This window comes from Limanda limanda, chromosome 6, assembly GCF_963576545.1.
Source record: "Limanda limanda chromosome 6, fLimLim1.1, whole genome shotgun sequence".
Lineage (NCBI taxonomy): Eukaryota > Metazoa > Chordata > Actinopteri > Pleuronectiformes > Pleuronectidae > Limanda > Limanda limanda.
In genome coordinates this window covers 28,601,424-28,626,122 of record NC_083641.1, presented here as the reverse complement: position 1 = coordinate 28,626,122, position 24,699 = coordinate 28,601,424, and the positions used below count along the sequence as shown (strand labels likewise).

The following is a 24,699-nucleotide window of genomic DNA, read 5'->3' as shown; positions in this document are numbered from 1 at the left end:
ATGTTCCGGCGTCGGGACTACGTGGAGCTGTACGAGCAGGATCAGGCCAAATGGGCTCTGATACGCAACGTGAACACGGCCACCAAGCAGAGCACGCTGCTGCCGGTACGCTGCCAAACTGTGTGGGTCAGGAGTCACAATTACATGTCTGTACTCAGTGGGATGTTCATGACGTACAACATGTGTGTGTTTCATACGTTAAACACTGTGTGTGTGTGAGGGAGAGCATGAGGAGCTTTGTTATCTCATGTAAATAACTGTGTATTTAAATAATTACACCAGTCACAAATCATAATTACGTGTCTTAAAACTGTGTTTAATGTATGTTTGTGTGTGTATGTGTGTGTGTTTGTGTGTGTGTGTGTGCGTGGATGTCGCACCTTGTTCAGCCCGATGAGGCAAATTGTAATTTGTGAATATGGATTATACAAATATTACTTGATTGATTTGGTTAAAGTTAAGGACAGTTCATGAACTTGTTACAGAATAAGTTTGGAGACCTCTTTGGTTTGTGAGCTGCTGTTCTGAAGCCTCCACTTTGACCTTTTGATCAGCGCCATCTTGGTTTTCTGAAACCAGAAGTGACCATATTTGGAGGAGTGGGGGCGGAGCTCCTCAGGAGAATGTGACGTCATAAATCAAGTGAAGATTAGAGTCATTTTACCGTATATACAGTCTATGCACTTTACTCATAGACTTCTATAGAAACTGACTTCTTTTAAACCAGCGCCCTCTGCTGGTAATTTCACAGAATACAGGTTTCAGACGCTTCACTTTCCAGACCCAGAGTCTCCGTCCATTGTTAAATGAATTTCATGTCACTAACCTTCCTCTGCTGTCAGACGTCCTCCCTGTTCACATCACACTCTTCCTCTCTGGTCCAGACAGGAAGAGGAAGATTCTGATGGTCCTAGGTTCACTTCACCCTTTTCACTCTGCACCATTTATTTAAAAGCCAGAATTGATTTACGAACCCTGCTGATGGTTAATGCTCCAATAAACACAGTAAAGGAGGTAAAGGTCAACTCAGCGTATGAGGTTCACAGGTCTCCACACTGCATTAAGCCCGGTACCGATGCAGTGACATGGATTAATCATGGCTCTGATCGTAAAATAAACATAATATCATAAACCTTTCATGTAGCCGGTTCCTCTCTGCATCTGAATTCTCAAGTGATGGTGCTGGTTCTTCTTTTTAAATGATTTAAATGCTTCTGAGGTTTAATCCTTTATTACTTTTCTCCAGGGCGACTATGTCTGGTTGGACTTGAAGACCGGTCGAGAGTTCGAGGTGCCGATCGGTGCCGTGGTCAAACTCTGTGACTCGGGACAGATCCAGGTGCTGGACGATGAGGGAAATGTAAGTAATGAAACATTTGACCTGTAACTGAAAAACACAGATATTCCCAGAGCAGGCAGGCGTGCATGTGTCCAATAATTATGAGTTGGATCCAAACAAAGCGATTTTCTGCTCGTGTTCGGCCCGAAGGCTTGAACACAGTCCAGCTCTGTGGAGACACACACAGTTCTGAGTTCAGCAGAGAGGTCTCTCTGGTGTTCCTCCATAGAGCTGAGAGCGGACATCATGATGACATGCTGGTGGACCTCGACTCGGCCGTGGTTCAGGAGGTAGAGTGGGTTGTCCTTGAACTAAAAGGACGGTGGTGCGATCCCCTCATTCTGCATGCCCAAATGACTTTGAGCATCAGCACATACACGCACTGTTAAGAGCTTTGAAGAGTCATCAAGACAAGGACAGGGATATATCATAATTTGTAGAAATAATATGGCCGTCTTACTGATGAGTGTAAGTGAAAATATGAGTCTTTACAAACAGATCCCGACCATTCACCTTCCCTCAAAAATTCAGAGATGACGTTTTAAAGAAGTTGTAATAAAGAAACCTTTGTGTTTATTTGCTTTATTGGATAAAGAGTGTCCTCAAACGTATGTATTTCCTCTGTTTCCCTTCAGGAGCACTGGATCTCCCCACAGAATGCCACCAACATTAAGCCGATGCACCCGACCTCCATCCACGGGGTGGAGGACATGATCCGGCTGGGAGACCTCAACGAAGCTGGAATCCTGAGGAACCTGCTCATCAGATACAGAGAAAAACTCATATACGTGAGTCTGTTAATATACCCAGAATGCACTGGGTTCTGCACTTACACCTGTTTCTTATGAAGATAAAGATCATGATGTTTAAATCATTTAGTTAATTAAAAACATATTGCTTGACCCCTTAAGGACTCTCTGAACTTTTTAGACCTTCACCCAGAACTTCACTGACCTTCATTGACACTTTTCTCTCAAGAACCCAGTTGTCTCAGACTTCTTCCTTTGGCTGCTTTTCTTTTCTTTTCTCATCTCAGTCTCTTGCTTCTTACTTCTCTGTTTATGTCACACTTCCTTCCTCCTCCCTCACTTCCTCACTTCCTGTTTCCTGTGAAGACAAACTGTGGTGGCAGGGTAAGTCAGCTCCTGGACGTCGAGCATGACCGGAGAGAGATCCGACCTCACCTGGGAAATAATGCATGATGTGTTTAGAGCAGATGTTTATTAATGCAACAGCTGCATGGCCTCAAAAACAGAGATCTTCAGTATTTAGCTGAATGTTTAACCTGCATGTGTTCTGCACGTTTCAAATGTCTCATAAACACGAAGCTGAAAAGAAATCATGGATGTTATCCAGTGTAAAAACGTGTGAATGTGACTCGGGCTCGGCAGTGACGGAGCTCATCTCTGCAGCCTGAGTGCATGTTGATTTCTTTTCAACATGGCCGTCTCTTCTCCTGTGGCGAACTCTGATACCTTCTCATTGTCGTCCTGCAACATCTGAGCTCCGAGGCCAGTACGTCACGTCATCTACCCCCCCACCCCACCCCCCTGCTGTCCAGTCGACACATCACTGGAAGAGGAATCTTCAAACTAGCTCAAAATTGAGGTTTAACAGCAGCAGCAATATGTTAGAAACGATGAGCCTTCACGTGTTTGTCCTTCCTGTGTGTGCAGACGTACACCGGCTCCATCCTGGTGGCCGTCAACCCGTATCAGCTGCTGCCCATCTACACCGCCGACCAGATCCGCCTCTACACCAACAAGAAGATCGGAGAGTTGCCGCCTCACATCTTCGCCATCGCAGACAACTGTTACTTCAACATGCAGAGGAACAACCGGGACCAGTGCTGCATCATCAGGTGGGAAAGAGATGGATCCCAAAACCTGGGTTAACAGTGAAACATCTCAACAAATATCATGTGTATTATTGTTTATTTTGGTTGTGTGTGTGTGTGTGTGTGTGTGTGTGTGTGTGTGTGTGTGTGTGTGTGTGTGTGTGTGTGTGTGTGTGTGTGATTGTGGTTAATAGTGGTGAGTCTGGAGCAGGGAAGACAGAAAGCACCAAGCTGATCCTTCAGTTCCTGGCAGCCATCAGCGGTCAACACTCCTGGATAGAACAACAGGTCCTGGAGGCCAATCCTATACTAGAAGGTAGGCACACACACCCACAGACACACACACACACACACACACACACACACACACACACACACACACACACACACACACGCACACACACACACAGTATACAATAGTGTGTCATCCTAATGTGTTACATATGTGATACATAGTTAAAAGTAACCTCAGTGTCTTTCTCTCGTCTCTCTTGCAGCTTTTGGAAATGCTAAAACTATCCGCAATGACAACTCCTCTCGTTTTGGAAAGTACATCGACATCCACTTCAACAAGAGAGGAGCCATCGAAGGAGCCAAGATCGAACAATACCTGCTGGAGAAATCCAGAGTGTGTCGACAGGTACGACTCCAAACTGCTTACACACTGTGACTTTATGTACCAAAGAACTTAACACTTCATATGTTAATATATTATCAGGTATATTGTATGAATAACACATATTTTATATAAATAAATAAATGTATACATTTCACACACTATGGAGGATCAGTTTTTAATTCACCTTTCCCTTTTTGGAGATGGTTATTTGAATTATTGTATTGTGATGTGAGGTTTGGTTGTTTCCTCTGATCTCCTCTGTCCAGGCCTTCGACGAGAGGAACTATCACATCTTCTACTGCATGTTGAGAGGGATGAGCTCAGAGGAGAAGAAGAAACTGGGCCTGAGCAAAGCCACAGACTACACCTACCTGACCACCGTGAGTCACTGTTCCGTTTCACTGCAGCTGGAACTCGAGACCATTTGAAAAGTGGCCTCACATGTTTGGATCTCGGTTTCAAATTCTTCATCTTTACATCGACCTCACGGAGAGAAAACACCTCAGACTGAATGTCAAAGGTCAAAGTGACGACTCTGTGTTTTCTGTTCTCTGAAGGGAAAGTGCACAGTGTGTGACGGCCGGGACGACTTGAAGGAATACTCCAACATCCGCTCGGCCATGAAGGTACACAACCTCACACTGATGTAGAATACACACTGATAGAAACCACACACACTGATACAAACCACACACTCTGATGTTAAATACACACTGATACAAACCACACACACTGATGTTAAATACACACTGATACAAACCACACACACTGATGTTAAATACACACTGATACAAACCACACACACTGATGTTAAATACACACTGATACAAACCACACACACTGATGTTAAATACACACTGATACAAACCACACACACTGATGTTAAATACACACTGATACAAACCACACACACTGATGTTAAATACACACTGATACAAACCACACACACTGATGTTAAATACACACTGATACAAACCACACACACTGATGTTAAATACACACTGATACAAACCACACACACTGATGTTAAATACACACTGATACAAACCACACACACTGATGTTAAATACACACTGATACAAACCACACACACTGATGTTAAATACACACTGATACAAACCACACACACTGATGTTAAATACACACTGATACAAACCAATTACTAATCACAGATCTGTTTATCGAGCTGAATCATAAACCAGATCCTGAAAGTGGAAAGTGATTATTTCTCCAAACAGAACAGACACATTCCTCTTGCTCTGCAGGTTCTGATGTTCACAGACAAGGAGAACGGGGAGATCTCTAAACTGTTGGCTGCTATTTTACACATGGGAAACCTCAGATATGAAGGTAAAGCTTCAAAAAGTTCCTGCTGCTTGTTTCTAAGTCCGTCTGGAAACTTCTAAGTCTTGTTATATTTCTACTGGGATTAGAGGAACTTGTCAGTTTTGTTCTCACCCTCTTTTATAGCTTCTTCTTTTGCTCCTTTAGTTACATCTTGTTTACGCTCTGTTTGACCTTTGACCTGCAGCTCGGACATACGACAACCTGGACGCCTGCGAGGTCGTCCGATGTGCTCACCTCACCACTGCTGCTACACTGCTGGAGGTAACACACACACACACACACACACACACACACACACACACACACACACACACACACACACACACACACACACACACACACACACACACACACACACACACACACACACCAGCTGTTAATGTTTGTCACTGTCAGGTTCTTTCATATGAGCACCAGTGGAATGAAGGATGGACTCAAACCTCCTCATACTTACTGTGTGTGTGTGTGTGTGTGTGTGTGTGTGTGTGTGTGTGTGTGTGTGTGTGTGTGTGTGTGTGTGTGTGTGTTCAGGTGGACAGTAAGGACCTGATGAACTGTATCACCAGTCGGTCTCTGATCACCAGAGGAGAAACCGTCTCCACGCCTCTCAGTATCGAACAAGCTCTGGACGTACGAGACGCTTTCGTGAAGGTGAAACAAATAATTCAAATATTATTAATATTTGTTAATGAACTCATCAGTTTAACACATTATCATGTATGACCTTAAATATGAGAGATATAGATACAATAATCAGATTAGTTCATCATTTACACAGTGTGTGTCCTTTAAAAACAACAAAACAATCAATTATGTTTAAATCTTTGTTTACAATAATGTTGTCTGGAAAATTATTGCCACTTTGTGGTGTGATTGACTTGCATGTTTGTGTGTGTGTGTCTGTGTGTTTTTGTGTGTCTGTGTGTGCGCAGGGTATCTATGGACGTTTGTTTGTGTGGATTGTGGAGAAGATCAACGCTGCCATCTACAAGCCTCCAGCATCACAACCCAAATATATCAGACGCTCCATCGGACTCCTGGACATCTTCGGCTTTGAGAACTTTACAGTCAACAGGTAAAACACACACACACACACACACACACACACACACACACACACACACACACACACACACACACACACACACACACACACACACACACACACACACACACACACACACACACACAGAAAGAGAGAGATAAGCTTCAGATTGATTTTCATTTTCACCTCCGCTCTGTGGAACCAGAATTGAACTCGTACTGAAGCTGCTGCTTCTCTTTCAATAGAAGTCAAACTGAAACATCTTCCTCTGAACCTGAGGAGTTTGGTCTTTTTCTCATCTCTTCTTCCTCCTGCAGCTTCGAGCAGCTCTGCATCAACTTTGCCAACGAGAACCTGCAGCAGTTCTTCGTGCGTCACGTCTTCAAGCTGGAGCAGGAGGAGTACAACCTGGAGAACATCAACTGGCAGCACATCGAGTTCACCGACAACCAGGACGCCCTGGACATGATCGCCATCAAACCCATGAACATCATCTCGCTCATCGACGAGGAGAGCAAGTTCCCCAAGGTTCAGTGCACACGCCCAGCAGCTGGATGGTTCTACAGGAAAGAACCATCACCTGACTGTGTTTTCTCTGTGGTTGTGTCTCCTGCAGGGAACCGACACCACCATGTTGAACAAACTGAACTTTCAGCACAAGCTCCACGCAAACTACATCCCTCCAAAGAACAACTACGAGACTCAGTTTGGAATCCAGCACTTTGCAGGAGTGGTCTTCTACGAAACCAGAGGTCAGTGTCACGTCATGCTCACCAGGAAGAGATCAGAGGGTTCTACTGGGAAGGTGTGGGAGGTCACTGAGTGGACAAGGGCAAAAAATACTTTCATTAATGAACAGATGATCGGATGAGCCGTGTGTCCGTCATCGAGTCTCATGTTTCTGAAACACCTGCAGAGAAAAGTCTTGGTCTCTGTTCTTCTTTCGATAAATAAATGTTCTCCTGATGTAACTGATGCTGCAGCAGTCACACTCTCCTCTGTAGGAGCCGCCATCTTGGTTAACAGTCGCTCCTCGCCATCGTCGCAGTGTTCCAACACATCGCGAGGTTCACGTTCACATAACGTAAATGTGTGTGTCTGTGTGTGTTCGTGTGTGTGTGTGTGTGTGTGTGTGTGTGTCCTGCAGGCTTCCTGGAAAAAAACAGAGACACTTTATACGGAGACATCATCCAGCTGGTTCACTCGTCCAAGAACAAGTTCATCAAACAAATCTTCCAGGCTGATGTTGCCATGGTAACGGATGACTTGCACACACATACACACGCACACACACAGACACACACCAACAGACATGCACAGTTCACAATGGGCACAAACAGTTTCAGCAGATAACTTCTCTGCTCTTTATCTGATGTAATAAATTCAGTTTATATACAAGCTAACTAATCCACCTATTTACAGTGTTTGTGCTAAGCTAGGCTAACTGTCCATCCTGTTACCAGTGTTTGTTGAAACTAAGATAAAGTTTCTAGAGTTAATTAGTGTAAGTAGCTGATAAAAAGGATTTTAAAGGTAGAATATTTACATGAGTATTTCTTCATGGTTCCACTGGTACTTTGTCTTTAGTATAATCATGATGTAAATACTTCCAATGAGAAATCTGATCTCTTTCATTCAAATGAACTAAACATAATAGATTCTCACACATTTGAAAAGCTGGAATCAGTGAATTCTTGACATTTCTGCTTTGCAAGTAGCTTTTTGGGAATTGACCAGTCAATTAATGGACAAATAACGAATAATAATGTTCCATCCTTGAGTCACAGTTGTTATGAAGTCTGAATCTGCAACGTCAGCAAGACAACGACTTTATATTTAGGACGGAGGAAAACGTTTAGTGTCACAGCTCAGGAAGAGAAAAAGAGAGTTCCTCATTGTCTCTGACCCTGACACTTTCTTCTCTCTGTGTGTGTGTCTGTGTGTGTGTGTGTGTGTGTGTGTGTGTGTGTGTGTGTGTGTGTGTGTGTGTGTGCGTGTATGCGTGCATGTGTGTGTGTGTGCAGGGAGCAGAGACCAGGAAGCGCTCGCCCACTCTGAGCAGTCAGTTTAAAAGATCCCTGGAGCTGCTGATGAGGACTCTGAGCGTCTGTCAACCTTTCTTCGTTCGCTGCATCAAACCCAACGAATACAAGAAATCCATGGTGAGTATCTGCCTTGGCTCTAATACTTCACTTTCTGAGGATTTAGAGTAAAACCACTTTGTGAGCAGCGATCAAAGTCGTACTGTGATCCTTTACTTCAGAAAAAATATCAGTGCAACAATATGAAAACATCTTAAACCCATTGAATATCCTACCTGGGCACATGTAGTAATTAGTTAAAAAGTACAAATGTGACTCGTGTGTGTGTGTGTTTGTGTGTGTGTGTGTGTGTGTGTGTAGTTATTTGACAGGGATCTGTGTGTGCGTCAGCTGAGGTACTCTGGTATGATGGAGACCATTCGTATCCGTCGTGCAGGATATCCCATCCGCTACACCTTCGTGGAATTTGTCGATCGCTACAGGGTCCTCATGCCCGGAGTCAAACCAGCGTATAAACAGGTACAGTGTGAACACAGCTGTGTGTGTGTGTGTGTGTGTGTGTGTGAGTCCTGTCAGTGTCATACTGTCGTTGTGTCTCTCTCCATCAGGAGGACCTGAGGGGAACGTGTCACCGGATCGCAGTGGCGGTGCTCGGCCGAGACGACGACTGGCAGATGGGAAAGACCAAGATCTTCCTCAAGGTATTTTGACATCACATTATTACTTATAACGTAAAGTGATCTCATGAACAACACGTTTAAACAATAAGATCTTTGGGCACAAGAAAAGAAAACCGGTCCCGGAAGAATAAACAAACCTTCACACAGACTGTGATCAGCTCAGAGAGAAAAGAATAAAAACAACATTCAGAGTTTAATGTTGTTTCCATCGTGTCTCATTTGATCAGTAAAAGTAATAAAGTATTTAAAAAGTATGTTTTGAGTAAGTGAAGCGCTGCTGTCATTGTTTCCAGTTCACATCTCTGCTGATAGGAAGTACTGTGTTTTGGTTTCCAGCTGTGTGTGTCTGTGTGTGTGTCTCTGTGTGTGTGTGTGTGTGTGTGTGTGTGTTTTTCTGTGTGTTTTTCTGTGTGTTTTTCTGTGTGTTTTTCTTATCTTTAAAACCTTGACTATGCACTACAATTGTCCATGTGTGTGTGTCTGTGTGTGTGTCTGTGTGTGTGTGTGTGTGTGTGTTTTTCTAATCTTTAAAACCTTGACTATGCACTACAAGTGTGTGTGTGTGTGTGTGTGTGAATGTGTAGGTGTGTGTGTGTGTGTGTGTGTCGGTTTCCCGCCATGTGAGGGCAGATGTCATCCTAAGGTCAGAGGTCGCTGGGAAGGCACATCCGTGGGCTTGTTGCCATGGTGACCGTGTCATTTCTTTCCCCTGAGGTGAAATGAGAACCCGAGTGAGCTCAGCACTTTGTGTTCTCTGTGACACTGTGAACAAACATTGTGTTTCCGCAGCTGGTTGTTCGTGTTGTGATCGTGAATCAACAAGTGACACGAGAGGAGTTTCAGATGTTGAACTTAGTTTTCATGTTCTGAAGCTGTGTGTGTTTTTTATTTCTTCACCACCAGGTTGTGTGTTCAGCCCTGTGTGTCTGTTGGTTGGTTTGGAAGGATGTGTGTCAGGGAAAAACATTGTGAGACGTTTTCAACAATTTCCAGATTTTCCAGAGAATAATTCATTGTGTGGAAATAAGCTGCAGCTTGATTAAATACCAGGGGCCTGTTGTGCCTCTGTGTAGAAATGAGTTCTGCTGAGTTTGAACATGTTGTTACTTTGGCCTCAAGGTGACAAAGACTTTATAACATCTTAATGAAGCTGTTGATCTGAGTTGAGTTTAAAGTTTAAAACAAAACAAATACGTGAAGGTTTCAGGCTGCTCTCTCTCCGGCCTCATCGCTCAGCTGGACAGGAAGCAGCACCGGAGGTAGAGTGCAGGGGGAGGGGGGACAGTGCCCACACTTCCCCGACAGGAAGTGGTCAGATCAGAGGTCAGATGGACAGATCACAAGAGGAGGAGATGGAGCGTCACATGTTTGTGTTCATTTATATGTCACATTAACAAGCTGCCACATTAAAGCCTGTCGGGGAAAATGCTGAAGTTTAAGTTTATTTCAACTTAATTTATCCTAAGAAGGAAACTTTCAAAATTCACAGTCAAAATGATTAAAGCAGCAGTAAATGAATTAAAACGTTTTGCTATAGTTCATGTAAATAAATAATAACAGTTAAATAAAGAGGCTGAGTTCTGGAGTTACGTGAAGCAGAGCAGCAGAATGTGTGTTATATATGAGTTGTGTGTCTGTTTGTGTAGGATCATCACGACATGCTGCTGGAGATCGAGAGAGACAAGGCCATCACTGACAAGGTCATCCTCATCCAGAAGGTGGTGCGAGGCTTCAAGGACAGGTGGGTCTGAAACCCGGAGTCCAGTCTCATCAGAGTCTGTGTCTGTGTGTCCTCATGTCCTCCTGTAACCACTGATCACACAAATCTCACGTCACCAGGTCCAACTTCCTGAAGATGAGGAAGTCGGCCGTGTTCATCCAGAAAACATGGAGAGGATATCACTGTCGGAAGAACTATGGAGCTGTGAGGATCCACACGTCACACGGACATGTTTGATCATAACTTTAGTATATCAGGATGATGGTGATCCATGATTCCTTCCCTCCCTCTCTTCAGATGCGAGCCGGCTTCTCCCGCCTGCAGGCTCTGGTTCGCTCCAGGAAGCTGTGTGCGTCCTATCACGTGGCCCGGCAGCGGATCACGGGCTTCCAGGGCCGCTGCCGGGGCTACTTGGTGCGCCGGGCGTTCAGGCACCGGCTGTGGGCCGTCATCACCATCCAGGCCGGCACCAGAGGCATGATCGCCCGGCGGCTGTACAAGAGGCTGAAGGGAGAGGTACACACACACAGGAGGATCTCAGCTTCTACATGTCCTGCTTCTTTCTTCTGCTCCACTTTAGATTTACTGTTTACGTAAATGGACACTGAAGAAAAACTGGAGTGACATTTATTTAAAAAAAACTCTGTAACAATTTCAAACTGGAAATATTTGTAATTTTACTTGGGAAATCCTGAAGTAAAGTTGACTTACTAGCAATAATTGGTAGACACAGAATAAATTAGGTAGATTTTACTGGCAATTTCACCTTAGGTATAAAATGTACTCACATTTTGCTAGAAATTTGACTTAGACTAGCTTTGTATCTAATTTTGACAATATTGAAATCAACCACCTTTTTTTTAACTTTATTTCCAGGCGTTTCTCAGTAATAGTTACGTGTTATCTAATCCACATTACAGCACTATATATAAACAGCTGTATTTACGTAAACACAGTTAATACAAATATATTGAACCGTCCAACAGTTAAATAAATATATGAGCTCTGCACTTATCTGCTACAATATAGATTATTTAATATGGACGTCTTGTTTCCCTCTCCTCCTCTGCTTCAGTACCGCAGGAGGCTGGAGGCCGAGAAGATGCGTCTCGCTGAAGAAACCAAACTGAGGAACCAGATGTCTGCGAAGAAAGCGAAAGCTGAGGCCGAGCGCAAACACCAAGTGAGAGTTCAACCAGAACGGCTTCTTCACGTTTACTATTCACAACAGGTTACGCTATTGAGTTCTATTATCACTCTTTTCTACCTAAACTAACGTTGTACTTTATTTTGTAGGAGCGTCTGGCCAAGCTGGCCAAAGAGGACGCGGAGCGGGAGAAGAAGGAGAAGGAGGAGGTCCGGAGGAAGAAGGAGATGGTGGAGCAGACGGAGAAAGCTCGTCTGGAGCCCGTCAACGACTCGGACCTGGTGGACAAGATGTTCGGCTTCCTGGGGACGACCAACTCCTTCCCGGGGCAGGAGGGACAAGCTCCTGCTGGCTTCGAGGTGAACTACAGTTAATGTTGCTGTAACTTCACATATATAAACACACTGAATTGAAAATGTCGTAAAATTACAAATACATATCGTAAGGATTTAGAAACTCTGATCTGTCGTCAGGACCTGGAGCGAAGCCATCAGGAGCTGGAGGTGGAGGATCTGGACGGAGCTCTTCCTCTGCCTGAGGACGATGATGAAGAAGATTTGTCGGAGTACAAGTTCGCCAAGTATGCCGCCACCTACTTCCAGGGCAGCACCACTCACACCTACGTCCGCCGGCCTCTCAAGCAGCCGCTGCTCTTCCACGACGACGAGGGAGACCAGCTGGTACGATACAGGAAAAACAACATTTAACAAAGATGATTGAACCCAATCAGGAAAACTCTTCTGTTGAAATGAAAAACTGTCAAAGATCCCAGAACTGATGCTGAGTCTTTGGTCAAACAATAATTTGAATATTGAATATTTCCCCTGATGAACTCCATGGATCTCTCCCGTCCCGGCGCAGGCTGCCCTGGCCGTGTGGATCACCGTGCTGAGGTTCATGGGAGATCTGCCGGAGCCCAAGTACCACACGGCCATCAGCGACGGGAGCGAGAAGATCCCGGTCATGACCAAGATCTACGAGACGCTGGGAAAGAAGACGTACAAGAGGGAGCTGCAGGCGCTGCAGGGGGAGGGGGAGGTGAGGAGGAGGAGAACATCCATAACACATAGTCTATATAGTATGAGTTCTGTGAGTCTCATTCATCAGCTTTGTTTCTATAATGACAAACATCCCAGTATGTAATGAAACTGACTCACAGAGGATGAATACAAATGTTTTTGGTGACCCCTGACCTTTCACCTTCAGCAAGGTTTTTTATTTGACCTTAGTATTGTCATCTTGAGAGAAGAGACAGCTCAAACATGACCTTATAGTGTTACTACAATTTAGGTTTACAATTCATAAGAACACACATTTTATTATTTCTTTAAATAACATTATTTAATGCGTTATTAAATAAAAAGTCCTCCAGGAGTTGTCTCTGAACAGATCCTGTTAAATGTTCGGTCCTGGGTTACTTGACTGTGAGTGTTACCATGGTTACGTGTCATATGTGCAGGATCATCTCTGATTGGTCGATGAGCTGTCTCTTCTTCTGCTCCTCAGACGCCTCAGTCCGACGGCCACAAGAAGAACAGCGTCCGACACAAACTGGTGTCGCTCACGCTGAAGAAGAAATCCAAGATCACTGAGGAGGTGAGAGATGGAGAGAGAGACCGGGGGGGGGGGGGGGGGGGGGGGGGCTATAGTTTATATTTGTCGTAGATGGAGAACATTTACAGTTGGATGCCTCTCAGGTCACCAAGCGCCTGAACGACGGGGAGTACGGTGTCACTGGGAACAGCATGCTGGAGGACCGGCCCACGTCCAACCTGGAGAAGCTTCACTTCATCATCGGGAACGGGATCCTGAGACCAGGGCTGAGGTGACCTCTGACCCTGAACTCTGACCCTGAGCGTGTGTCTGTCACTGTCAATAGAGCTGTTAATAATACAATACAACTGTGTGTGTCTGTGTGTGTGTGTGTCAGGGATGAGATCTACTGTCAGATCTGTAAGCAGCTGAGTCAGAACCCGTCGAAGAGTTCTCACGCTCGGGGCTGGATCCTCATCTCTCTGTGCGTCGGCTGCTTCGCTCCCACAGAGAAGTTTGTGAAGGTCAGAACATCCAACACCATTTAACATGTCAAACAAACTCACACAGGCAACAGGGGGAACCTTCTTTGTGAGAGAAGCTTGATGTTTTCCATTTGTGAACAACCTGATCCGACTGAATCGTAATTGTTTTGTTGGTTTGAACTCAGTACCTGAGGAACTTCATCAGCAGCGGTCCCCCGGGCTACGCTCCGTACTGCGAGGAGAGGCTGAGACGGACATTTGCTAACGGGACGAGAACACAACCTCCGTCCTGGCTGGAGCTGCAGGTGCACACACACACACACACACACACACACACACACACGAGTCACATTTGTACTTTTATTATAAGAAGTAAGTACTACATGTGCCCAGGTAGGATATTCAATGGGTTTAAGATGTTTACTCTCAATCCTGAGAAAGTGAAGTATTAGAGCGAAGGCAAATACTCACCATGGATTTCTTGTATTCGTTGGGTTTGATGCAGACACACACACACACACACACACACACACACACACACACACACACATACTTCTGGTCAAATATATTGTAAGTTTTCTAGGGTAAAAGTTTTAATTCCAGGTCTGAGGAACAGCTCGAGTGACGGAGCAGATGCAGAGATATGTTACTAATAAACTGTAATAAACGACATGCGACTGTGTTTGAATACGAATCAACCAAAGCTCGTTTCCTTCCAGGCCACCAAGTCGAAGAAGCCCATCATGCTGCCGGTGACGTTCATGGACGGCACGACCAAGACGCTGCTGACGGACTCGGCCACCACGGCCAAGGAGCTCTGCATCGCCCTGTCCGACAAGATCAACCTGCAGGACCGCTTCGGCTTCTCCCTGTACATCGCTCTGTTCGACAAGGTAGAAGAAGAACTCCAACCCCAACCTGCTTCCACCTTTCACTCCTCAGACTCCTGAAGAAGTGAAGATCAGACTAAATGTCACTACTTTTGGAAGAAGGCTCCTGATACGAGAGTTTATCAATGGGTTGTGTTATAAACATTTAAAACAATTAGGGCTGGGCAAGTTAACTCGTTTTACTCGAGTTAACTCAAGTGATGAGTTAACTCGATTCATTATTTTATCTCGCATTAACTCAGGTTTGGATTATTTATTGTTTTATTGTGAAAGTCAGGCTTTTATTTTGTGAAAGTCTGTTGCTGACTGCTGCAGAACAGGAAAAAAGAAAATAATTGGCGGATAAACAATCGAGTTAACTCATCACTTGAGTTAACTCGATTAAAACGAGTTAACTTGCCCGGCCCTAAAAACAATTTACACTCATTGTTGCCCCTTGTCCTCCTGCAGGTTTCCTCTCTGGGCAGCGGGAACGACCACGTGATGGACGCCGTGTCGCAGTGCGAGCAGTACGCCAAGGAGCAGGGCGCCCAGGAGAGGAACGCCCCCTGGAGGCTGTTCTTCAGGAAGGAGATCTTCACGCCCTGGCACTGCCCCAGCGACGACCTGGTCGCCACCAACCTCATCTACCAACAGACTGTGAGGGGCGTCAAGTTCGGAGAATACCGCTGCGACAGGGTGACTGCATTCAACTGGTTCTGTCCTTTATTTGTCATTTTGTGAATGTACGACATGTCTGTTTGTATGAAGTCAGTGTGTAACTTGTCAGTGTCTCTGTCTCCTCAGGAGGACCTGGCTGAACTGGCCTCTCAGCAGTACTACGTGGACTACGGCTCAGAGATCCTCCTGGAGCGGCTGCTCAGCCTCATTCCCTCCTACATCCCCGACAGAGAGATCAGCCCCTCCAGGAGCGTGGAGAAGTGGGCGCATTTCATCATGGCTGCCCACAAAAAGGTGCTGGTCACTGGGTCCATGTGGGTCCATGTGGGTCCATGTGGGTCCATGTGGGTCCATGTGGGTCCATGTGGGTCCATGTGGGTCCATGTGGGTCCATGTGGGTCCATGTCGGCCCTGAGTATTTATCCAGACAGAAACCTGCTGTTTGTAGCAAGGCCTGAGTGAGTGTGTCGGTCCAGACCATAAAGCAGCTGTGATGCATCTAAAATAAAATCCAGTATTAACAACAATATTGTAATTTCGCTTAAAAATAACCAAAGCAGGACAGTATTTTAATTTGTAACAGTTTTCAATGAGCTCTAGAAGCAGGTGAGATGTTACATGTGAGCAGTTTTGCATTAATATTGATGGAAAAAACAATTTGCATGAACGTTCAGTGCATGTGACGCCATCTGCTGCAGAGACACTATACAGATGTTCCTCTTCCTTTTCAAACAATAATGGTAATCTCCCCCCCCTCTCTCTCTCTGTTCTCAGGGCATCTACACCCAGAAGAGGTTTGACCCTCAGAAGGTGAAGGAGGAAGTGGTCGACTTCGCTCGTCACAAGTGGCCTCTGCTCTTCTCTCGATTCTACGAAGCCTTCAAATTCTCAGGTGACGTCTAGGACCTCTTCTACAAGTCCTCCATCCACAACTGATCCGGAGTGTAGCTTCACCTGGAAATCTAAAATATCACTAAATAACTACGATATATAATATAGTAACTATAACAAAAACCTCCCTCTCCTCCTCCTCTTCTTCCTCTCAGGTCCCAGTTTGCCTAAGAACGACCTGATCGTAGCCGTCAACTGGACCGGAGTTTACTTTGTAGACGAGCAGGAGCAGGTCCTTTTAGAACTCTCCTTCCCAGAAATCAGTGCAGTGTCCAGCAGCAGGTGAGGCATGCTGGGAGCTGTAGTCCCCTGGTCCACACTAAAAACATTAGAGTTTGATTCTGTAGCTCTGTTCACTGAGGCTGAGACGTCAAATCTGAAGATGCCTGTACATGTGTGGGAATAAACACATTTCATTTTTCAGCGGAGGGAAGTTGCAGGGTCAGAGTTTCACATTGGCGACCATCAAAGGTGAAGAGTACACGTTCACCTCCAACAACGCAGAGGACATCCGTGACCTGGTGGTGACCTTCCTGGAGGGCCTGAGGAAGAGGTCAAAGTTCGTGGTCGCGCTTCAAGACAACCCCAACCCCAGTAAGTCCACACAGGACGGTTTTTACCCTGTTGTGTGTTTCGTGATGAAATGAAAAGTAAAGCTGCGATTGTTTGTTTGTTTGTGCTGCAGCTGGGGAGGAGTCCACGTTCCTCAGCTTCCTGAAGGGAGACCTGATCCTGTTGGACCAGGACACCGGCGAGCAGGTCCTCAACTCTGGTTGGGCGCACGGCGTCAACGAGCGAACCAATCAGAGAGGAGACTTCCCAGCTGACTGCATCTATGTCCTGCCCACCATGACTCGACCGGCGCAGGAAGTAGTGGTGAGAGGAAATATGATGTCTGAGGTCAACACAGTAAAATACAATTACACACGTTAAAATAAAATAGAAACACAGAAGCTGTTCAAAAGCCTAAATTCTTGTTCTGGTCACAAACACATGATAACTTCACTCTTTTGAAGCCGATGAAGAACAAACAGAGACAAAAACTATCAGGGTCAAAGAAGTTTTTAATGGATTCAATTATTAAGGGTCAATCATTGTTATTCTAACACAATGAAAACGTGTTGAAACACTAATGTTATAGTTTCCCTTTGATCAAATTTAATCAGACAACATTTGACTCTTGTACATTGTGTCTGAAGACAGTAACTGTCAAGTGGAATGTTATGTAATCTGCTGTAATCCAACCAATCAGGCGCTGGTAACCATGACACCGGACCAGCGCCAGGAGTCGGTTCGTGTTTCACAGCTCGTTTTGCCCGAGGGTGACGACAGAATGAAACCCTACACACTGGAGGAGTTCTCCTACGACTACTTCAGGTACACACACACACACACACACACACACACACACACACTATGAACATAAATGATGTACACATGTTTCAAACACAAGCACAAAACAAACACATTTAACAAAACAAACACACTTACACAGAAGCAGTTCAGTCTGGAAACTTCCAAGCGGTTTTGTGTCCATCAATGTGTTGAGCTCTGACTGAGTCGTCCCATTAAACACTGGATATTACCCATGATCCTCTGCTTCCGGACCCAGAATAGCTGCTGCTGTAACAAATCCACCAAACTCTGTTTAGAATTCTTCATATTTTAACAGTTTCCTGCTGAATATTGGAGATAAACTCTGGTTTTTCTGAGTCTTTTTCAATGATCTGCAGTTCAACTTCACTCTTCACTCTCCAGAGTTTCATAGAACAGAAGCTCAGGGAGTGAAAGACGAAACTTTGTACATGTTCACACTCACTTTAATCAAGTTACTGGTTTAGGGTCGAAAGTTGCTTTAAATGCAGATGTGCAGGACTTAATACAGGAGGGAGAAAGTTCAGGATCCACATGTGCTGTCTCTAATAAACCTTCTTCTTCCAGGCCTCCTCCCAAACACACCCTGAGCAGAGTGATGGTCACTAAGAATCGTGGGAAGGACAAACTGTGGAGCTGCACCAGAGAGCCGCTCAAGCTGCCGCTGCTGAAGAAGGTGGTGAACCACGAGGAGCTGAGTCAGGACGCCTGCATGTCCTTCATCGATATCCTTCAAACAGCCAGAGGAGGTTTCTGTGGCCTGATGATGACATAACGTGATCAGGCTTTACTAAACCTCATTGTTGAACCTGTGTAACTGGACCAACCCTAACGAAGCTGATGTGTCTTGTATTGTTTATTTTTTTGATTGGATACAAAAAGAAAGTGAAATCGTAACTTTAAAACAATAGTTAAAGCTACAAAAACTAAACCCAGAACTACCATACAAAAGTAGCTGAAATACTATTATTTACTATTACTATATTTACTTATGTAAATATTAAAGACATAAGTAATTAATTACAGTGAATGTATTTTATTCGTCTCTTAGAGATTTTTTATCTATAAATATTTTCATCTAGAACTAAAACCTGCTCCTTACAGGTGTGGCTTTTAGAGTTTGCTACCATGGCAACATATTAATGTTTTCATGAAACACAACAATTCGACAAACATAAAAAAGAAAAACTTATCTTAAACTATTAGTTGATCTGAAAATGATTTGTTCCATCCACATCCACATCCTTGCTCCCCCAAATATCGATTGACATTTTGTTATTTGTATTTGAACTCAGCCGGTTGTGTTGTTCCTTGACGTCTGCTCCACCGGTGATGAAGTACATGGGCGACTACCCGTCCAAACGCACGCGCTCAGTCAACGAGTTGACGGACCAGATCTTTGAGGGAGCGCTGAAGGCCGAACCTCTGAAAGACGAGATCTACTGTCAGATCCTCAAGCAGCTGACTGACAACCACGTCAAGTGTGTAAACCCGGCGCCAGCACCGTCAACACAATCAGGGATGAAGTCTGGTTTGAGCTCTTTGGAAAGATCTTTGACAGAGTCCACAGTAAACCTAGCAAACAGTGATACACACAATGTATTATGGACTGAAAACATATTGATTTAAAACAATGAGGTTACATTTTCTAACATCTTAATTGGACTGTGCAGCATTAGTTGTTTATTAATCATTGAGTGTGATGTGTGTGCAGCAGCTGACTGAGAGTTGTGTGCTCCTGCAGGTACAGTGAGGAGAAAGGCTGGGAGCTGCTGTGGTTGTGCACTGGTCTGTTTCCTCCCAGTAACGTGCTGCTGCCTCACATCCAGCGCTTCCTGCAGTCCAAGAGACACCACCCGCTGTCTGGAGACTGTATGCAGAGGCTGCACAAAGCTCTACGGTGAAACTACACCCGAGTCTGTTCTGAGGGAAACATGCAGCACATGTCTTGTGTTTAGATTATTATACCGGACTATTCATGGTTACACATGAAACCGGCTCATGCATCTTTTAAAAACAACAAAAGAGGCAATATGTTGAATTCCATTTCTTTAACTTACCTTTTTTTTTACTTGATCAATTAGAAATGTGTTTGTCTTGTTGGCACTTTTATGTTTTAGTGATGTATGTGTAGAGTGTGCAAAGGCTGCAGGAGGTTAGGGTTTAAAAGTTTAAAAACGTTTAATAACGTTTAAAAACGTTTAAAAAATAGTCAAATATTTGTGTAATACATGGAAGCTTGAAACCTCCAGTAGACATGTTAAGGTCCAGACTTTGATTTGATTTCAAGAATATAAATCACAATCAATAATCTCATCTGCCGTAAGAAAAAAAAACTTTTGTCAAATAAAATCAGACTGTTTGAGCTTTGGAAAGTTCGAGGTTTGAGGCATTTTGTTTCAGAAAACAGGTGAAGACTCATTTGAAGCTGAAAACTTCTAATTTTCTCGGAATCACAATACCTTTAACTTGTCCTTGTCGTCGTGGTAACAGTAACGGAGCCAGGAAGTACCCCCCTCACCTGGTGGAGGTGGAGGCGATCCAACATAAAACAACGCAGATCTTCCACAAAGTCTATTTCCCCGATGATACAGATGAGGTACGACGCACAGACGGAGATAAACTACGAGGCTGTTTGTACCGAGTGTTGTTTTGAGTGTTTCAGTGTTTGTCTGAAACCTGCAGGCGTTCGAGGTGGAGTCCAGCACCAAAGCAAAGGATTTCTGTCAGAACATCTCCACCCGGCTGCTGCTCAAATCTCCTGAAGGCTTCAGCCTCTTCGTCAAGATCTCAGACAAGGTCAGAGGTCAAAGGTTGTTCAGAGCAAAATGTTAGAAACCGGTCACTGCTTTTTTAAACCAGGTTATCAGGATGAAGACGATAGGAGGAAATTCAACTTTCTCTGCAGGTTTTGGTTTAATCACAATCATCATCTCAGATTTTATTGAATTTCCGGAAAAATTAAATTTAAATTCAATATTTTTAGGGTTGTTGGAAAAAACATGTTCAGTTGCATGACTTTTATATTAAGACACAATTCTGTCTAATGAGTTGATTCACTGTGTTCTGCAGGTGATCAGTGTTCCAGAGGGAGATTTCTTCTTTGACTTTGTCCGACATTTGACCGACTGGATCAAGAAGTCTCGACCAGTGAAAGACGGTTGGTTCCAGTTTCTGTTTGTGGCAGAAGAAATGTTTTCAGATCAACTTCAGTGTTTGTCTTGTTTTTAACACACTGAAAAGAATCTGACTTGTGAACAGACGCTTGATCTTATTGTTTATTCAGGTTCGCTCCATATAATAAATAAAACACAAACATCATGACTTTTATGTTGCCTGAAAAAACCTGCACCTGATGTAAAACTAATATTTCACCAGAGTTTGCAGGTTAATCGCTGGTTTCTTCTCTCGCAGGTATCGTCCCCTCTCTCACCTATCAGGTGTTCTTCATGAAGAAGCTGTGGACCAGCACAGTTCCAGGGAAGGACTCCTTCGCAGACTCCATCTTCCACTACTACCAGGTCAGTCTCAAGGAACACGTGACACTACTTAAACTTTTAAATTCAACACTATCATCCTCTCTAACTGTTCCTAGATGTTTCGTATGACTACTTTACTTGAACTGAACCATTGTGTGTTTAATATATTCATGTCAGGAGCTGCCTAAATACTTGCGTGGATACCACAAGTGTTCCAGAGAAGAGGTTTTCCAACTGGCAGCGCTCATCTACCGAGTCAAGTTCGAAGACGACAAATCTCACTTTCCTACAATTCCCAAGATGCTTCGGGAGCTGGTTCCCCAGGACCTGATTCGCCAGATGTCCCCGGACGACTGGAAAAGAGTAAATCTGCAAAACTCCAAACAAAACTGATATTAAATGTTTACTGGTGTCAAATGATGTGTAGTTTATCCTTTTAATTAATTAACAAATAATAACGTTCCTCAAGTCGTACATAAGTTAAAGAAGAAATTCTCAGATATATTCATCGAGCTTCATGTACAGTTTCTTTTTAGATTTAAACATGAACCAAACGTACTCGATCTTTGCTCTAAATCAAGACTTGGTATAAGTTGATTCATGATGATTCCACGTGTGTGTGTTACAGTCGGTGGTGGCCTACTTCAACAAACAGGCCGGTAAATCCAGGGAAGAAGCCAAACTGATGTTCCTGAAGATTATCTACAAATGGCCGACCTTTGGCTCCGCCTTCTTCGAGGTCAAGGTAAACACACCTGAGGTTTTCAATATAAAACACACATAACACCTGATAAATGATCAGTGGATATCCAGACATTCTGTTTCTTGTCTTTAGCAAACCACAGAACCCAACTACCCAGAGATCCTGCTGATCGCCATCAACAAGCAGGGAGTCAGTCTCATCGACCCCAAGACCAAGGTCTGTGTTTCAATCAGAGTCCAGAGACGAGAAGACAGGGTGGAACGGACTGTAACTGTGTGTGTGTGTGTGTGTGTGTGTGTGTGTGTGTGTAGGACATCCTGATCACACACCCCTTCACCAAGATCTCCAACTGGAGCAGTGGGAACACCTACTTCCACATCACCATCGGCAACCTGGTCAGAGGAAGCAAACTGCTGTGTGAGACTTCACTGGTAGGGGGCAGCAACACACACTCACACACTCACACACTCACACACTCACACACACACACACACTCACACACACACATACTCACACACACACTCACACACTCACACACTCACACACTCACACACTCACACACAGTCACTCACACACACACACACACACACACACACACTCACACACTCACACACTCACACAGGAAGCAAACTGCTGTGTGAGACCTCACTGGTAGGGGGCAGCAACACACACTCACACACTCACACACACACACACACACACACACACACACACACACACACACACACACAGTCACTCACACACACACACACACACACACACATACACACTCACACACTCACACACTCACACACTCACACACACACACACTCACACACACACTCACGCACACACTCACACACACACACACTCACACACTCACACACTCACACACTCACACACTCACACACTCACACACTCACACACACACACACTCACACACACACTCACGCACACACACACTCACACACTCACACACTCACACACTCACACACTCACACACACACACACTCACACACACACTCACGCACACACACACAAGCATATGATCAGGAAATGTCACAAGAGTTTGAATATGATATGAATTATACTCTACAAAAAACGTTGTTCATCCCAGTTGTGCGCGTGTTTCCATGACAACTGCAGGGCTACAAAATGGACGACCTGCTGACCTCTTACATCAGTCAGATGCTGACCACCATGAACAAGCAGCGCTCTGGGCGGGGCCACAGCAAGTGAACTTCTTACTGGCAGGAGGCCGCTGAGCTCATCCGGCTCTTGCGCCCTATTGGCCAGCACTGCAGCTGGGGGCGGACCTTCGCCCACCAGCTGTGGAGGATGAGCCGCAGTCCTTCTAATAGCTCCCAAGGGTCAAAGGTCTCCAGGGAGAGTTCGGCCGTCAGCAGCGACGACCCCGGAGAAGGCCCCAGCAACTATCACCCCCCCACACACAAGTACGACGAGGACGAGCCGTCCAGCGAGGACGACTACCTCTAACACTCCAACCCCCCCGACCAGCAGGTGGCAGACCTGAGAGACGCACAGCGTGGAGTCAGTCCTGCCGCCATGTGTCCATCGATGGACTGATTAGATTTCTGCCAAGTCCAGAGGTCACAGGTCACACCACACGACCTGCTGCGAGTTCTGTAGTCGCCGTGACGACTGACCGGAGACAAGAGGTCACACTCGACATCATCAGGAGACCCCCGACTATATGTCTGTTGTGTAAACCCCCCTCTCCCCATCCTGTTCTCTGATTGGCTGTAGTTGTCTGCGAATCCTCTTAATATTTTGTATTTTAGTCTTAGAAGAGTTCACGCGTCACATCTGTCGATCAAACGCTGATTTGCCTCCGATCCTGGACTCAGAGTCGAGTTGAAATCCGGCTAAAATAATGTTTGGTGTGAACCGGACGTGAGTGGAAGCTGCAGCGCCTCCATGTGGAAGCCGGTCTTCACTGTCTCCTCTGAGGGAGTGATCATGTGATCAAGCTGTGGACAGAACCAAGCTTCACTTTCTGCTCAGTGATGTTAAGAGTTGTTAAAGATTTCGGGCTGTCGCTCGTCATCGTCTCAGATTATCACACGTTTCTCGGCTCCGCCCTCGAACTGGGACCGGAGCTGACGAGAGTATTTGTAGAAACTGCTGTGGTGAGAAACTCTCCTGGAACACCAGCATGTCAACAAGGTTCCTGCAGCGTTTAAAAAATTATAAATCTTCTCAGAAGTTACTGAAAAGCCTTTTATTTAATTCTTTAAGGTTTTAAACATTTTCTCTCGGCGGCTGTGAGTTTAACTGTTAGTTATGATTTAAATGAACAGTTGAAAAGCCACATCAAGGGATTTATTATATTACTAAGAATTATTGTTGACGGGAAGTTCTGATAAAATGTTATAATAAATACATAAACTTAATGAATAATTGTCCCTAATGGTTTTACATCTTTAGCAGTATGATTGTATAACAAAACAGATATGATATTAAAAAGCTCTTAGCCTACATTTAATTTGATAAATTAAAATGCACATTAACATATGAATCAAATAACATGATCATAATAACTTTTTAAAGATTCTCAACATTCCGGCCTCTAGGCTGCAGACAGATGTTCTTGCTCCTTTGATTGATTGGTCTTAAAACTGACAAAGTTTAAAAAGTTAAAAAAGTTTTTTTGTCATCTGTATCTTCTGCAGTGTTGATCTGTGTATTTTATTGTGTATATTATTTCCAGTGCTGTGAAGCTCCCTCTGTCTCCGACTCACTGAATTACACCTGTACCGGATGTTTATGGCCTAAACTGTGTGTAACCCTTTATTTTGTGTTTTCTAATCCATGGTTTTTGTTTACATCTCTTTTGTTTAATGTGTAATATGATCAGATTTTAATTTTTCTAATTTAATTTCATGCCTTAATTGTTTATTTATGTAGA

The 24,699-nt window shown here is 44.5% G+C and overlaps 1 protein-coding gene across 1 annotated transcript; it reads left to right on the top strand.

Annotated features, from left to right (window-relative positions):
- myo7aa (myosin VIIAa) lies at positions 1-23,464 on the top strand. The gene is made up of 49 exons (XM_061073617.1): positions 1-105; positions 1,247-1,360; positions 1,975-2,127; positions 3,016-3,200; positions 3,371-3,492; positions 3,674-3,816; positions 4,062-4,175; positions 4,353-4,421; positions 5,061-5,145; positions 5,327-5,403; positions 5,674-5,793; positions 6,075-6,217; positions 6,505-6,715; positions 6,804-6,939; positions 7,335-7,441; positions 8,212-8,349; positions 8,590-8,748; positions 8,838-8,930; positions 10,556-10,650; positions 10,749-10,833; positions 10,927-11,145; positions 11,705-11,812; positions 11,926-12,135; positions 12,250-12,456; positions 12,638-12,814; positions 13,283-13,372; positions 13,474-13,601; positions 13,707-13,833; positions 13,980-14,099; positions 14,514-14,687; positions 15,135-15,362; positions 15,471-15,638; positions 16,119-16,236; positions 16,391-16,517; positions 16,660-16,829; positions 16,921-17,111; positions 17,488-17,612; positions 18,177-18,334; positions 18,937-19,090; positions 19,354-19,509; positions 20,103-20,208; positions 20,295-20,408; positions 20,682-20,769; positions 21,024-21,130; positions 21,266-21,451; positions 21,717-21,833; positions 21,924-22,007; positions 22,103-22,222; positions 22,917-23,464. The coding sequence occupies exons 1-49, from the start codon at positions 1-3 to the stop codon at positions 23,007-23,009; spliced, it is 6,624 nt and encodes a 2,207-aa protein (XP_060929600.1). The 3' UTR covers positions 23,010-23,464.
- Positions 23,465-24,699: the final 1,235 nt, after the last annotated feature.

Excerpts from the sequence above, each read along its gene's own strand:
- myo7aa (XM_061073617.1), top strand. The coding sequence starts at position 1 with ATGTTCCGGCGTCGGGACTACGTGGAGCTGTACGAGCAGGATCAGGCC. Across the intron at positions 3,817-4,061 it reads AATCCAGAGTGTGTCGACAG|GCCTTCGACGAGAGGAACTA; the intron begins GTACGACTCCAA and ends TCCTCTGTCCAG. Across the intron at positions 8,350-8,589 it reads ACGAATACAAGAAATCCATG|TTATTTGACAGGGATCTGTG; the intron begins GTGAGTATCTGC and ends GTGTGTGTGTAG.